This window comes from Pogona vitticeps, chromosome 5, assembly GCF_051106095.1.
Source record: "Pogona vitticeps strain Pit_001003342236 chromosome 5, PviZW2.1, whole genome shotgun sequence".
NCBI classification, from domain to species: domain Eukaryota; kingdom Metazoa; phylum Chordata; class Lepidosauria; order Squamata; family Agamidae; genus Pogona; species Pogona vitticeps.
The window spans coordinates 126,712,577-126,727,500 of NC_135787.1; the positions used below are offsets into that span (position 1 = coordinate 126,712,577).

General features: G+C 39.2%; 1 protein-coding gene across 6 annotated transcripts in view; it reads left to right on the plus strand.

The window, feature by feature from the left end:
* ZNF800 (zinc finger protein 800) overlaps positions 1-14,924 on the plus strand; it is a 33,276-nt gene that overhangs the window by 15,954 nt on the left and 2,398 nt on the right. For 5 of the 6 annotated variants that reach the window (XM_073000568.2, XM_073000569.2, XM_073000570.2 and 2 more), the window contains exons 4-5: positions 11,637-11,780; positions 12,176-14,924. The exon at positions 12,176-14,924 is cut by the window's right edge and continues 2,398 nt beyond it. In XM_073000568.2, coding sequence (XP_072856669.2) covers positions 11,637-11,780; positions 12,176-14,388 — 2,357 coding nt within the window. In that variant the 3' untranslated portion in view covers positions 14,389-14,924. Of the gene's footprint in view, positions 1-8,523; positions 8,598-11,636; positions 11,781-12,175 lie in introns of all 6 variants that reach the window. The other variant, XM_078376736.1, reaches the window with a different exon arrangement.

Consider the following 14,924-nt stretch of genomic DNA (forward strand, 5'->3'; position numbering starts at 1 on the left):
GACACTTCAAAAGATAACCTCTCATAGAGTGCATTAGTATAATAATCCAAGTAAGGTGTTACTGAGACATGGCCAGCATAGCCAGATCAGATATCTCAAGGACATATGCAGCTAGTGTACTATCTTTAACTGTGCAAAGGTCCTCCTGGCTCAGCCATAACCCGAGCATCCAGGCTTGGAGATGAATCTAGGAGAATGTCAAAACTGCCTGTCTTAGTTTTAAGGGAGGGACGTGGTGGCACTGCGGGCTAAACCGCAGAAGCCTGTGCTGCAGGGTCAGAAGACGAGCAGTTGTAAGATCAAATCCACGCGACAGAGTGAGCACCCGTCGCTTGTCCCAGCTCCTGCCAACCTAGCGGTTCGAAAGCATGCAAATGTGAGTAGATCAATAGGGACCAACTTGGTGGGAAGGTAACAGCGTTCCGTATCTAAGTCGCACTGGCCATGTGACCACGGAAGATTGTCTTTGGACAAACGCTGGCTCTATGGCTTGGAAACGAGGATGAGCACCGCCCCCTAGAGTTGAACACAACTGGACAAAAAAATTGTCAAGGGGAACCTTTACCTTTACCTTTACCTAGTTTTAAGGTGGCATGTTGTTCCACCTTTTATTTCCATTTCAAGGGACCAGGAGCACTTCTCTCCATTATAGTTCACAGTCAATTACTGACATCAGGTGTTGGTTCTACCTCTCTTTGGAGGTAGATGCAAAGAGAGGTAGATGCAAAGATAGAGTTGGGTATCATCAACATATTGGTGTTAATATTGCTGCAACACAACTGTAACAGATCAAGAATCTCTGCTAACATGATAATACTGAATGAAACCATTGTATGAGCAGCTCCTCAACACTGTACACAATAAAAACGGAATTGGATACCTCCTTTGTGCTATATTTGAAAATGTGCAACCATTACGATAGTGGGCCTGATACTAGTTTAAGGATATTTGTTAGGTACAAGCCTAGTAGTCCCATTATTAAATAAAGAATTATAGTCAAAATAAAATGATGCTTGCAGCATTCAACCCTGCCCCTCACCTGTCCGTCACCGCTGAGCAGTCGAAAAGGAGCCAATGAGGGAACGGAAGGGGGTGCTAAAGGGGGAGGGGCTGGGATATAAAGAGTATGAGGGAGAGATCTGTGAGTCTGTGAGAGAGTGAGCCAGAAAGTCAGTGAGAATAGGGTTCTGTGTGTCAGTGAGTTGTGAGAGATATTGATTAGCAACTTGTGATTTACCTATTTTATTTTACTGATCTAATAAACAAGTTTAAGTTTCAAAGTTACACAGTCTCTCCGGGGGCGTGGGTTCGTATCCCACCGCTGCCACCAGTTTATGTAGCGAGCGCACTGAAGCCTCTATTATCTCAGGCCTCCAGGAGGTGCTCACTCTTCTTCTCAGTTCTGGCCTTCATTTCTAGCTCCATTTCTCTCTGTCTAATTTCTATCTCCATTTGTTTCATCCTGAATTCGTGTGCTTGAGCTTGCTCCAATTTCCACTTTCTGAATTCCACAGAGTCCCCCCCCCCCCGGAGGTCTCTATTTCTTTTTCTGAGGTAATTTATTCCTCAGATTCTCCATTTTCTTTATCTGAACAAACTGCCATCTCAGTAGGCACTTTTTCAGCTTTCTTTCCATGTGTGGAAGGCATGTTAGGCTTCTTATTCAACTTTCAAGCCCCAAATTTAAAAGTACACTTTTTTTTCTTCAGTGAGAGTTTGTGTTATATAGTTGCTTCCCCAGCACTCATCCACTGGTAAGCTACTGTGCCTAGGCCTCGGTCTTCCAGCCAGGCCTTTCACCAAAGACAGAGTTTCTCTCCCTGCCTCAGGCACCAAATAACCCTAAATAACAGCTTCAACCTTTCCCAGTTTTAGCTGACTTGAGCCCCCTCAGCTTATCTGCCCTTGGCCTTCACTTTGTCCCCTCAGAGCTCTATCCTTTGAGCTCAGGACAAGTTAGCCAACCGATCACAGATTCTGCTTGGGGTAAACTCATTCCAGAAATGGTTTCCACAGAGCCTGTCCCTATCTTAGCCTCCCAATCTGAGTTTCAGAGCCCTCCTCCTAAGCCTTCTCCCCTTGAGGAGGCTCTAGGAAGTGACCCACTCTTCCACTCAGATTCCCTGACTAAAATATTCTTCTGCTCTGTTACTGGATCAAGTACGTATCCCACTGCTGCCACCAGTTTATGTAGCGAGCGTGATGAAGCCTCTATTATCTCAGGCCTCCAGGAGGTGCTCACTCTTCTACTCAGTTGCTGCCACCAGTATTTCAATTTCAATACCAATTACTCAGTGAGACCAGTGTAACTTTGAAACTTAAACTTGTTTATTAGATCAGTAAAATAAAATAGGTAAATCACAAGTTGCTAATCAATATCTCTCACTCCTTGAACTCACTGACACACAGAACCCTACTCTCACTGACTTTCTGGCTCACTCTCTCACAGACTCACAGAACTCTCCCTCATACTCCATACACCCCCCTTTATATCCCAGCCCCTCCCCCTTTAGCACCCCCTTCCATTCCCTCATTGGCTCCTTTTCGACTGCTCAGCAGTGACGGACAGGTGAGGGCAGGGCTGAATGCTACAATGCTTCCGGTACATATGTGTATATCTCATGTTTCAGTAAAGATGAGAGCCCATATGGTGTAATAGATAGAGTGTTGGATTAGGAGATCCATCTTCAGAGCCCCACTTGACCTTGGAAATTCACTTTGGGTTGGGTCAATGACTGCTTCTAAAATATCTCATGTACCCTAAAAACCATATTAGGGTCACTGTAAGTTGGGATGACTTGACTGCACATAACAAAGGTTATGTATATCTTACTGTCTCCAGAGCTATAGCATATATGAAATATGGTGATACAGGAGTTGTGATACATGGGCTTGGATAGCAGAGATTTTTGGGAGATCACTAAGGTGTCAGGAAATAGCGCTGAAGACTATGCTACAAGGGGGAGAGAGGGAATTACTATGGAACAAAGATTTAGGAGAATGAGGAAAAATTTTATTGCCACCATAATTTTATTGTAATGGTGTTGCAGTAGCTACAAAAAAAAAAAGAATAATTGAAGTGTGAATGAGAACAATAATGGTAAAGGAAAAAACAATAGAGGGAAAAGAAAAAAGTGAATTTTGAAAAAAAGGAAAGAAATACCTGATATGTTATTGTTATACGGTATTAGAATTATTGTAACTAAATTCCCCATCAGAGCTATTAACCTGATATGTGAAATAACTTCTGAAAACTGTGGTTTAGTTAACGATTATTTTAACCATTTTGAAATATGGTATCAAATTTTTCAGTAGCATGTTTTTCAATATAAGTTTGCAGTGTTGCCAGGAAGCTGGGAAATTCTAAATCTCTGCTGTTTCTCTTTCCCTGTAGTTAAAAAAAGGATTATATCCAGTTACTTCCTAGATTTTGATCAAAATTATTATACTTTTTATATTCCCCCAAAATTTATATTGGCTCCAAGTAGTTTTGCATGTGGTTCCTATCTTGATGCTATACTTTAGTCACTTCCATTGCACCAATTCAGTTCATTTGTTGAACTCTTTTTGATATGGAAATGTGCAAAGAACTAGGATGCTACAGTATGAACATTGGTGTCTTAGAGACATTTTAGATGCGCATCTTTATTTTTGTTAAGGCAAAAGGTCTACATGTACGTGAGCAGTGTGAGATAAGCATGCTTATGAAAGTTGCAGCAGCATCTGGTGCTGCCTTCAGAAGCTGCCAGTAGCAGTTTAATTGTATGCTTCCATGGGTTGCCTGCTCATGTAAGCAATTATCAGAACAACTGAGCTGTAAGACAGAGAGAACCACATGCTTAGCAATTCTTGGCCTGTCTGATTGTTCATTTTGTGAAATAGTCTACTATAAAATAGCTGTATCTTTGAAATACTGCCAGAAACTAGGATTATTTCTAAGTTGTTCCACAGTATGTGAAGTGGCTATTGTAGTAGTAATGCAGTTAGTTGACTTGCGGTGTTCGTTTCCCAGTGGAGGTACTTTGACTGCTAATATGTTAAGTAATATGTTTTAGCTTTAAACTCATAGGCCTTCAGTTATACACTGAGAATTACAGGAAATTCTATGATGTTTCCCTATTTTGACCACAAATGTACTTCCAAGGAGAACTTACGGAAGTTTCTTCAACAAGTTGCAGTGATGGCCTTTAACTCTCATGGCTTTAAGTAGAATTTTAAATATTTGAAGATAAGGCTACTAGTGGTTATTGGTAGTTATTGGTGACTGTGTTCTGCCTCCAGTACCAGTCCCCAACCTTTTTCCAACCGCAGGCTGGTTGGGAGTGTGTGGTGTGCCTGCAGGGGCTGGAGCTTGTGTGCACGCGTATCACACTCGGGGGGGCACTCGCGTGCATGTGCACAGCATGCTCACAGGGGGCAGAACCCCCATGTGTATGACAACACTTGTGGGGCCCCGCTCGCGCGCATGTACACAACGCACAAAGGAGGCGGAACACGCTCACGCGCATGCACACAACGACGCTCGTGGGGGGTCGCTCACGGGGTGGATAGGATATCTGTGTCTGCAGCCTGGTCCTGGATAGGCTGCGGACTGGGGGTTGGGGATCTCTGCCCTAAGGAATACAGGCAGGGACCTCCTTCATTAGCAGCAGATGTGCCTGTGATTTACACTATTACATTACATAAGAAATAGAATTCTAGCCATTATAAATTCAGTAATTATCTAGTGGTTGCATTTTCTTAACCCATCAGTCTTTCTTGCTGTATGTTATTGAGCTTAGGTTTATTCCTTTATTTTTGTTTTTAACTCTTAATTTTATGCTGCTGCATCCCATGCTGTTGAGAATATGCCAGATCCTCTTTGCTTGATCCATCTGTAGACGGGGGGCGGGGGCGGGCTTGACTACATGTTGTAATACTCCTGTTATAGTGTTGGGTTTAGCACACTTGAAATTGAATTTAAAATCTCACGATTTTTTCGGTTGGGAAATGGGGTTTTTAAACACCCATGTGGAGGTTGTTTATTTTAAATCAATCCTGGTCTTTTTTTAAAAAATTCATTTGGCATGTGTGATTGCCTGTGCTGGAGTAAATAGTGTCTGTGCAAGTCTGTGGAGTTTGCAAAGTTTTGGGTGCCATGCACAATGGGGTTGAACTGAAGAATACCCTGCAGTTTGAACTCTTACTTTTCCCCCTGTCTGCCTCTATTTTGGCACTACATCAATCTACTGCCATGCTACTTCAAGTCTTAGATTAAAAATGTAGATATTAAAATACACGATTCAGACCCGACATGTTAAAGAACAGAGGAAATGGCTATTATAATAGTTGTGGGCTGTGTTGTAGGCTGTTGATGCTGGCTTTGCTGAATAAAAGCTGCTGAGTCTGGCATCAGGTATCTCAAGGTAAGCAAACTCCACCTCAGGAAAGGCACACAGTATGGTTAAGGTGAAGAATTGATCCTGATACAGAGCAAAAACTGAGGTCAGCAGTGCTGAAGTTCCGAAATACCATACAACTTACAACCATTCTGGAAGTCGTCCATGGGGATGCACACACTGACTTTACTTTACTTTATTTAGATTTATACCCCGCCCCTCTAGACAAAGTCTACTCGGGGCGACACAAAGACCCCATGATGTTAAATTGATTTCTAAAAACCTGAACAAGACTTCCCAGTTTAATTCAAAAGTGTAGTCACATTGTGTGTTTTGATTAAACTAGAATGCATTAGTTAAACTACTGTAAGGTCTAACAAGCAAGAAAGAGAGGAGAGGTAGAGATTCCCATATACAGTATTTTAAATGTATGTACTATCACCCCACAATTTGTTTGTTTGCTTGTTTAATGTGTTTATACACTGACTCAGTGTGAAGCACTATTCTAAGTGGTTTACAACAAGACATTCAAATAGAAATAATAACAATAACCCCAACCACCCAAATAACCAACATTATACATCCCTAAATGAACACATACAATAAATACATAAAACCCCAAATGCTGGCAGACCTCATGTACTCACTATACAGACTCCATATGTACACTAGTTCTCCTTTAAAAACATATTATTTTCCTACTCTGACAGTGGACTCAATAATGATTGGAGAAATAAGAGAGGGATGTAAAAACCTATCCTAAGACAATCAAAGATGACTGAACTTATTGCCAGGTATAGAGCACAGTATAAGGCAAAAAACCCTTTTGCTGTTTAGAACTTAGGGTGCGACTACAAAAGCTGAATCGGATCAATTTGGCTTTATTTCTGCAATTTGATTGTAACCTGTATTACATTTGAAATTGCAGTCAGTGCTCACAGAGGGGCTGCAGATACATTCAGGAGTTCACCTTCCATACTGCATGTGATGCAAATCCCTTTCTAGCCCACAGCACTCCCTTTCCTTCTTTCCTCAGGTCCCACCTTTGCACAAGCTTTTCTGGGGCATAAATATAGGAAATAATACCAAAAATGACCCAGCAATAAGGTGAAAGAGTGATCTAGTGCCAATCTCATATAAGATTTTTTTTAAAAAATGAAAAAATAAAAAGGATGATTGCATGCACACACCTCTCTTTACCAGCATGCATTAGAACTAACCACATAGGAAAAAAAGGCCATTTAAATCATTATGGCTTGAAAAAAATAGAAGTCATCCCCATGACAGAGGGGGGAAAAGCTGCTTTGGGAGCAAAAGGGCTGGACCAGTTTCAATCAACCTTTGTCTTATGTGGTCAGTAAATAATACTTCAGATTCACCTGTTTTATAAGTGGAACAAATCCTGTGGTATTCGACTATGTAGTTGCAGCCCTAGTTATGTTTCTTGTTACTCCAACCAGTCATAAAGTAGTTAGAAAAGCTGAAAAGGACATGCAGCATAAAGTAGGGGCTGAGCCAGTGGGTTGAAATTCCAAGAAAGCAGAATCCAATTAAATGTATGGAAGAATATTGAGGAACAGTAAGAGCTGTTCAACAATGGAATGGATTACTTTGGAACTCCATAGCTAGAGATTTTTAAACAATTGAATAACCATCTGTCAGGAATGTTTTAGCTGTGGGTTTCCTACATAGGCATAGGATTTGATCAAATACTCAGTGGGCTCCGTTCCAACCCTTTGGTCTGTGATCCTATGATTCTATGACTGCAAACCTATTAAGTAGCTACAGTGGCATACTTTTACATTGTGCAAACAGTAGCTGTAATAGCACCAAGGTGGAAGTTCTGTTCTCAAAGCACTGCTGCGGGCACATTGCTCAATCCGTTGTAATAGGAACTGTACAATGAATTATGCAATTCAATTAATGCAGTCCTAGTTATCTGGGTGTTTGCATTATGCGGTGACATACTTTACGTTAGCTTTATATTATGCATCAACATACAAGACTCCGGTCTATGAATGTTTCTTCTAATAAGTAGGAGGCAGGCAGTATCTTTCTCTTCTAGATGTAGTCCCTCCCACTGTATCGGGCATTGTGTTAGACTGTCTATGACTTTACTTTAGGAGTGGATTTTCTCTTTCTCTACTAGAGGGATGCAAGAGCATGCACTGCATGCACTGCCTGACTTATTTATTTATTTACATTAAAATATTTTTATCCTACTCTACTTGTGTGTTGATAGGCTGAGAAATTAAGGGAGATAGGGCAAAAGTTAGAAGCAGATGTATTCAGGATGTGTTTTTTAAATGATAAGTCACTTAGTAAATATAGTTTTGAGAAATACAGTTTTACTCTAAGTTGTAGAAGTTGGTGGATCCTCAGATGTCCTCAATTAAATGAAATGCTAAAATTTTGAAAATTGGAGATTTTCAAATAATGTCAGCCTATCTTTTTTTAAAAGTAGGTGGGAAATTCTCTTATTTGTTAGAAACATGCTTGAGCAATGAAGTATGTTTTACCGTAAATATGTCCTTTAAAAGTGTACCTAGGCTGATGACCTAATTCACAGGAAAAAGATGCATACTGTATATCTCAGTCCAGAGCATGTTCCTTACTGGGATTGAGATATATGCCAGTTTCTTGCCCAGTTTCTCCCATGTTTCTCTATTTGCTGCACAAGATCCTGCTTCCTTTAAACGGCTCTTCTGGGGCAGATAGTTGATGGAAGTGCTTTTTGTTAGGTAGTTGGCCCTGGGCTTTGATCAAGGTCCATTTTCGGTGTAGGGTTCCGCATCGGCTTTCTTCAAAAGTAAGAGTAGCCAGCTCAAGTACACTTTTAAAACTAGCATGCTTATGCTTGGGCATGTTTATTTTGGTCCTGATCCTATTCCAAGTGAAATGTGTTGAAAGAGTTTTGCACCAGTGCATTATGCTGTGTGTTAATGTAGCTATTTTTTTCAACAGTTACTGAGTTGCATTCTACATGATGAGAAATGAGCTTAATTTTAGAATATACTTCAGAAATTCATATTTGTATTAAAAAAAATACTAACCTGAACACATACAACTTCCTGGTGAAGAACTTTATATTAAAGACCTGTGTTTTGATCAGCTAACTGACTCAGGGCTCTTCTTGCCCACATAGGTACTAAAGTATCATCAGTATGCAGATGACATGCAGCTCCACCTCTTTTCCACCTACTAATCCTAGTTTCAAACGTGAGTGTGTGGCAATCCTGAGCAAGTGTCTGAAGTAGTTTAAAATATATGAGGCCAAACAAGCCGAATTATTCCAGATATAATGGAAGTACTGTGTGTTTGAAATGTTGCTGTCAGTATAGGGGCTTGCAACCACTTTTGGATGAGTTTGCAATTTCCTGGAAAAATTAAGTTAATGGTTTGGAGAGACAGAAACCTGGGTTTGGCATCATTTGTGCAAGTGTAGATGTTGTTGATGGGTAGGACATAAGAACCATGCTGGATAAAACCAAAAGCCTCTTGAATCCAACAGTCTGTTCATACAGTAATTAACCAGATGCCAGCAGCTCATGAAGGTAGCTTCTTTCTCTGTCTGGCATTCCTCAGCAATTGAAATAGTGCCAGTTGTAACTATAGCCACTAATAGTTCTCCATGAATTTACCTAATCACTTTTTTATAGCCAGAGTTGGTAGCCATCATTACATCTGGCAGTAGTGAATTCTGTAGTTTAACTGTGCACTGAGTGAGGTTATACTTTCTTTTATGTATTTTGAATCTCCCAAGATTCCACTTCAGTGGATGAACCTGGATTCTAGTATTATGACAGTGAGCAAGCAAAATTGCTCTCTATCTACTTTCCCTTCCCTATGCACAAATTTAGACACTTCAGTCATGGCTCACTTTACTTGATCTTTTTTGAAGGCAGAGTAACTTTTCTTCATAGGGGAATTGCTGTGTCCTCAGATCATCTTAGTTTCCCCTTTCTGCACTCTTTCCAGGGTGACAGTATCTCTTTATGTGTGGTGACCAGTGCTGTACATAGTGTTCCAGTTGTGGGTGTGCTGTAGATTTGCATAAGGACAATATGGTATTTTGCCTTTTCCACTTCTCTTCCTTTTTTTGTGTATTTTCCACTTCCTTCTTAAGAAATCAACATTTATTTAAGAAAAAGATCGAAATCTTTCACAAAGCCTGTTGAAATTTTTGCGTATACAGTACCTATTAAATTGTTCCCCAAATGATAATTTTTACTGGATCTTTTTCTTTCCTTCACTTAAATAGGTTAGAGTTAAATTGAAAGATTCAAATGAAAGTGGATGTCTGCTGGTTGTCTATCTTGAAAATCATCTGTGTTCAAAAGCCATTTAAAAAAAAATCTGAGGAAACCCGTATAAATGAATTTTTGTAGGACTTTTTAAAAGAGGAAAAAAAAGGCTAGAATAGCTCTGGATTGAAAGCTAAAGTAGTACTAAAGCCTTTTGCAAATCTTAGCTGTCCCTAAAAACTACTGGAGGAAACCCTAGAAATGATACTTGGTTGGACTTTTGGCTGGATTTTTTGTGCTGGATTTTTTGGTGAATTTTAGGGGGAATTTGTAATCAGAATAGCTGAAAAGGGAATGGAATGGTTCTCACTGGGGAACTTCTTGCTGCCTGAACTTTCCTATCAGCACAAAGTGAACCAACACTGGCCCAACTCTTGGAGTTTTTTTTTTTTTTTTTTTTTTTAAGCTTAGGAAAATATTTTGTGCAAGGGGGCATTTTGTGAGATTGACAACAGGTTCAGTTCTCTCTGGCCAATGGGAAAATACAGGCATTATCAGTTCACAAAAATTGCAGCAAATAGGTTATCTGGATGAGCTCCCTTATAGTTTTATTGCACTGTATCCCAACCCCAAGATCCCTTTCTTGTTTCAGTGGCAACATCAAGAGAAAGCAGAATTATACATGCCCTGATTACATGCAGAGTGGATTGTTACATTGTGTTCTATGTGGAACTGATCTGGAAATTTTCACTTGTGCTGAAGGCATGTGCTAGACATATGTAGTATCCAGGTGTACTCATTATTTATTTTGAGACCCAATTTAAAGTGCTGATCCGCACCTTTAAAATCCATAAAAATTTGAGAACTGGTTATTTGAAGGACATACAAACTTGATCAGCCTGTAAAATTAGCCTCAGAGCCTGTCATTAAAGGTCCATAAGACCATCTCTAGTAATAATTACATGTCATCAATTTGATTCTGACTTACAGTGACCCTTTCCAGGATTTTCTAGTTACAGAGTTCTCTGGTGCTGTTTACCATTACTTCTTCTGGAGATACTCTGGGAATGGGCAGCTTGCCCAAGACTACACAGCCTGGCTTTTCTCATGGGAGGCACAGAGAGGAATCAAACCCAGATCTTCTGGCTGTGAAGCCAGGTACCCAACTCATCCAGCCAGCTAAGGTTACTAAAGATGGGGCCATTTCAATAGTAACCCTAAATCTTTGGACCTTTCTGTCAAAATAAATATGTATGGTGCCATATTTTTTTTAGTTTTTTTATGAGGCTGTGAAAATTCTTTTCAAATTGAATCCAGTGAAATTGCTGAGTTAGGTTTTAAATTCTTTTAAACTGCCATTGTTCCTGATTTTGTGACTAGATTATTTTATTTATGTATTAACATCTACTTTATAATATTGATACGATTTTTATAAGTCAATCAAAATTTCCTTAAAATTTATAGATAGGAAGTTGGTCTTGAATAAGTATATTTTGTGATTCATGCCCAGTAACTACCTGCATTAATTAAGCTACACATGGCTTGCCAAGTGCTTTAGAAGTCCCTTCATATAGGAGCATCCCATTATTTGGACAAAATGTAGCCTGTAGCCAATCCTTTGTCATTCCCTAAGCATAAACAGAGTATCAGGTACAACAAAGGACTGGCTACAGGCTACATTTTTCTTAACTGTCATTGTAGATTGCTCTATAAGCTTCAGAGTGTATCATGTTATGTCAGAATTCAGCAATGGCAATAGAAATGTGTGCTGCTGTTAGCTTTTTCATTATTACATGTTTTAATTAAGATGCAATTGTTAATTTCTGAAAATAATTAATTTGGGGCACAATCTGGCTAAAGTACCTAAGTTCTCTTGATTTTAGTAGGATGGATGTAGGCATATTTTTGCTTTGCCTTTTGACATAAATTAGAATATAAAATTCTTATTTCACTTGGATGGACTTACAATGTGCCGTGTGCTAACAATATGTGTTTGTATGTTTGTTTGTTACAGGAACTAAACAACTTAAGCATATTTTGCTGAAAGATGTGGACACTATTTTTGAATGTAAATTGTGTCGCAGTCTCTTCAGAGGACTACCAAATTTAATAACCCATAAAAATTTCTACTGTCCTCCAAGTCTCCGGATGGATGACAGTAAGTTATGCTCTCTCATAACGTTATATTCTCTCTCTCTCTCTCTCTCTCTCTCTCTCTCTCTGTGTGTGTGTGTGTGTGTGTCTGTCTGTCTGTCTGTCTGTCTGTCTATATGGTGTTGGCTTTTCAAAGAAAATGTAGGATAATTAAACTGAGTGACCTTATTACTTGGAAAAATTGAGTTGCTTATTCTATTTTCTATGAGTTTTAAAGCAAGTTTCTCATGTTGAATGATATATGCAAAAAAATTCTGGTGTTTTGCAACAGCATCTTTAAAATGAACAAGTTTCATTTGGTATACATGTTTGTGGGATGCAGCCCATTTTTTTCAGATTCAACTATGAATCTTTTGGCTATGAAATTGCATAATTTAAACATTGTGTTTATATTTACAGATTCCCCTGATGTAAATGACAAACAAAGTCAAGCCACAAGTGATCACTTAGAAGCTGTGCATCCAAGACTGGACAAGCAAGGTTATATAATCCGTCTTGAACCTATAGAAACAAACCAGAACGCTGTTTTTCAGTTTGTATCAAAAGCTGATAGTTCAGTGGAAAATACTGAGAGGAATGCCTCTGATGATCCAGTTGCTGTAGGAGTGCCAGAACCTACCACAGAACCTCCTACAGCAGTTCCAACTCCTGCCGAAGTAGAAACTGTAGATGTGCCGCCTCCTCTTGCCACTGCTGCTGCCACCACTGCTGCTAACAAGGCAGTATTGACTCCAGAAGAACCAACCCCATCCTCAAAGCCCAAGTTAAAATGCAATAACAACACTGATTCTGGTCATCAGTTGATTTGTTGTCTGTGTAAAAAAGAATTTCATTCCAGACGTAGTGTACGGCGACATATTAGAAAAGTGCATAAGAAAAAGATGGAGGAACTAAAGAAATTTATTGAAATTAAAAAAAAGCCAAATAAGGCACCTGGAAGGGGTCGCAGTAAAAATGTTCTTGTAACACTGGGTAGAAGTTGTCCTGTATGTTTTAAATCTTTTGCCACAAAAGCAAATGTAAGGAGGCATTTTGATGAAGTTCATAGGGGACTGAGGAGGGATTCCATAACTCCTGATATAGCGACAAAACCTGGGCAACCTTTATCTTTAGAAACAGCCTCTGCTAAAAAATCTGTTAAGGCTGGAAAACAAAAATCATCTTCAAAAGCAGAATACAACTTAACTGCATGCAAGTGCCTCTTGTGCAAAAGGAAATATAGTTCCCAAGTAATGCTGAAAAGGCATATGCTGATTGTTCACAAGATAACTCTTTCTACAAAGAATACTAAAAAAGAGAAGAAGGCCAGTAATACTTCTAATGCTGAAGTAAAGGTTAAAATTGAGTCAACAGAACCTGAAGAATCAGTACATCCCATTGTTGCTTCTCCACAGAACGAAGTGAAGGGAACAAGTAATTCAAGTGAAAGAAAGAACATAACATGTGCTGAGAGGAAGAATGCAGTGGCCACTGAAAGAAAGAACATGCCACCTGTTGATAGAAGGAACATATGTTGTGAAAGGAAGAATGCAGCATCGACTGAAAGGAAGACTGCACAGTCCACTGAAAAAAAGAGCACACCTTCCACTGAAAGAAAAAGCGTGTCATCCACGGAAAGGAAAAGTACATCATCCATGGAAAAGAAAAGCACATCGTCCACAGAAAGGAAAAGCACATTATCCACAGAAAGAAAAAACACATCACCCACAGAAAGAAAAAGCATGTCATCCACAGAAAGAAAAAGCACGTCATCCACAGAAAGAAAAAACACACCATCCTCAGAAAGAAAAAGCACACCATCCACAGAAAGAAAAAGCACACCATCCACAGAAAGAAAAAGTACACCATCCACAGAAAGAAAAAGCACACCATCCACAGAAAGAAAAAGTACACCATCCACAGAAAGAAAAAGCACACCATCCACAGAAAGAAAGAACATACCGCCAACTAAAAGGAACAGAATTAAGCAGAGTTGTGAAAACTCAAAGTCAAGTAATCAGTCTCTTACAAGTGCTCCCAAGAAGCCCAGAAAGCCAAGGCTTTCAGCTGGCTTTGATTTTAAAAAACTTTATTGCAAATTATGTAAACGACAATTTACTTCAAAACAAAACTTAACAAAACACATTGAGCTGCACACAGATGGAAGTAACATATATGTTAAATTCTACAGGTGTCCTCTCTGCACTTATGAGACACGTCGAAAACGTGATGTGATAAGACACATAACAGTAGTACATAAGAAGTCTTCACGCTATCTTGGTAAGATAACTGCAAGTTTAGAAATTCGAGCAATTAAAAAACCTATTGACTGTGTTCTAAATAAAGTGGCAAGAAGAGGCCCTCAGAAGGATGAGAGTAAACAAAATGGTTCGAAACAGGATGTCACCGCTAACTCTCCAAGCAAAAAATATGAAGGAGCGGATGTTGGTATTGAAGTAAAAGTCACAAAAAACTTTTCTCTGCACAGATGCAATAAATGTGGGAAAGCATTTGCCAAAAAGACTTTCCTAGAACATCATAAGAAGACCCATAAGGCAAATGCATCACACACCCCTGAAGAAAACAATAAAACCAAAGGCAGAAGTACACGGTCTAAAGCTCTTGTTTGTTGAAGAACACATAGTGCCTTCTTTAATGATTACCTAAATTTACTGTAGGTACTTCCTCAAAAACACCTTTCTTCATGGACCTGATTCTATAGAAGATAAGAAAAAGATTGCATTTATTCCATAGCCATTTCCCCCTGTGGGATGAAACAAAGAGCTTGATTTCTGAGTTTGCCTTCTTTTAAGGGCACTGAACCATTTTGAGTTATATAGGGTTGGTTTTACAATTTGATATTCTGTATCAAGTTATTTTAGCATAATGTTTATAAGTAGATGCCATAGTTCCAAAGGTTTTTTTTAAAATTTGCTTTGCACTTACTGGTTCTGGCCAGGCAAAGAAGACCTTAATGGCCTGGAGATGGCCTGTGGATACTGTGTTGCCTGTGGTTTAATCTGTTAGCAAAAGTTTTCGGCATACAGTTTTTTATAAAATCCTAATATACTTGTGACTATTTTAAAATTATGTTAGCTTTTTTTTTTTTTTTTGCATTGCAGATGCCCATTCTCTTTTCACTCACACAAGATGGCAGTCCCCCAAAAAT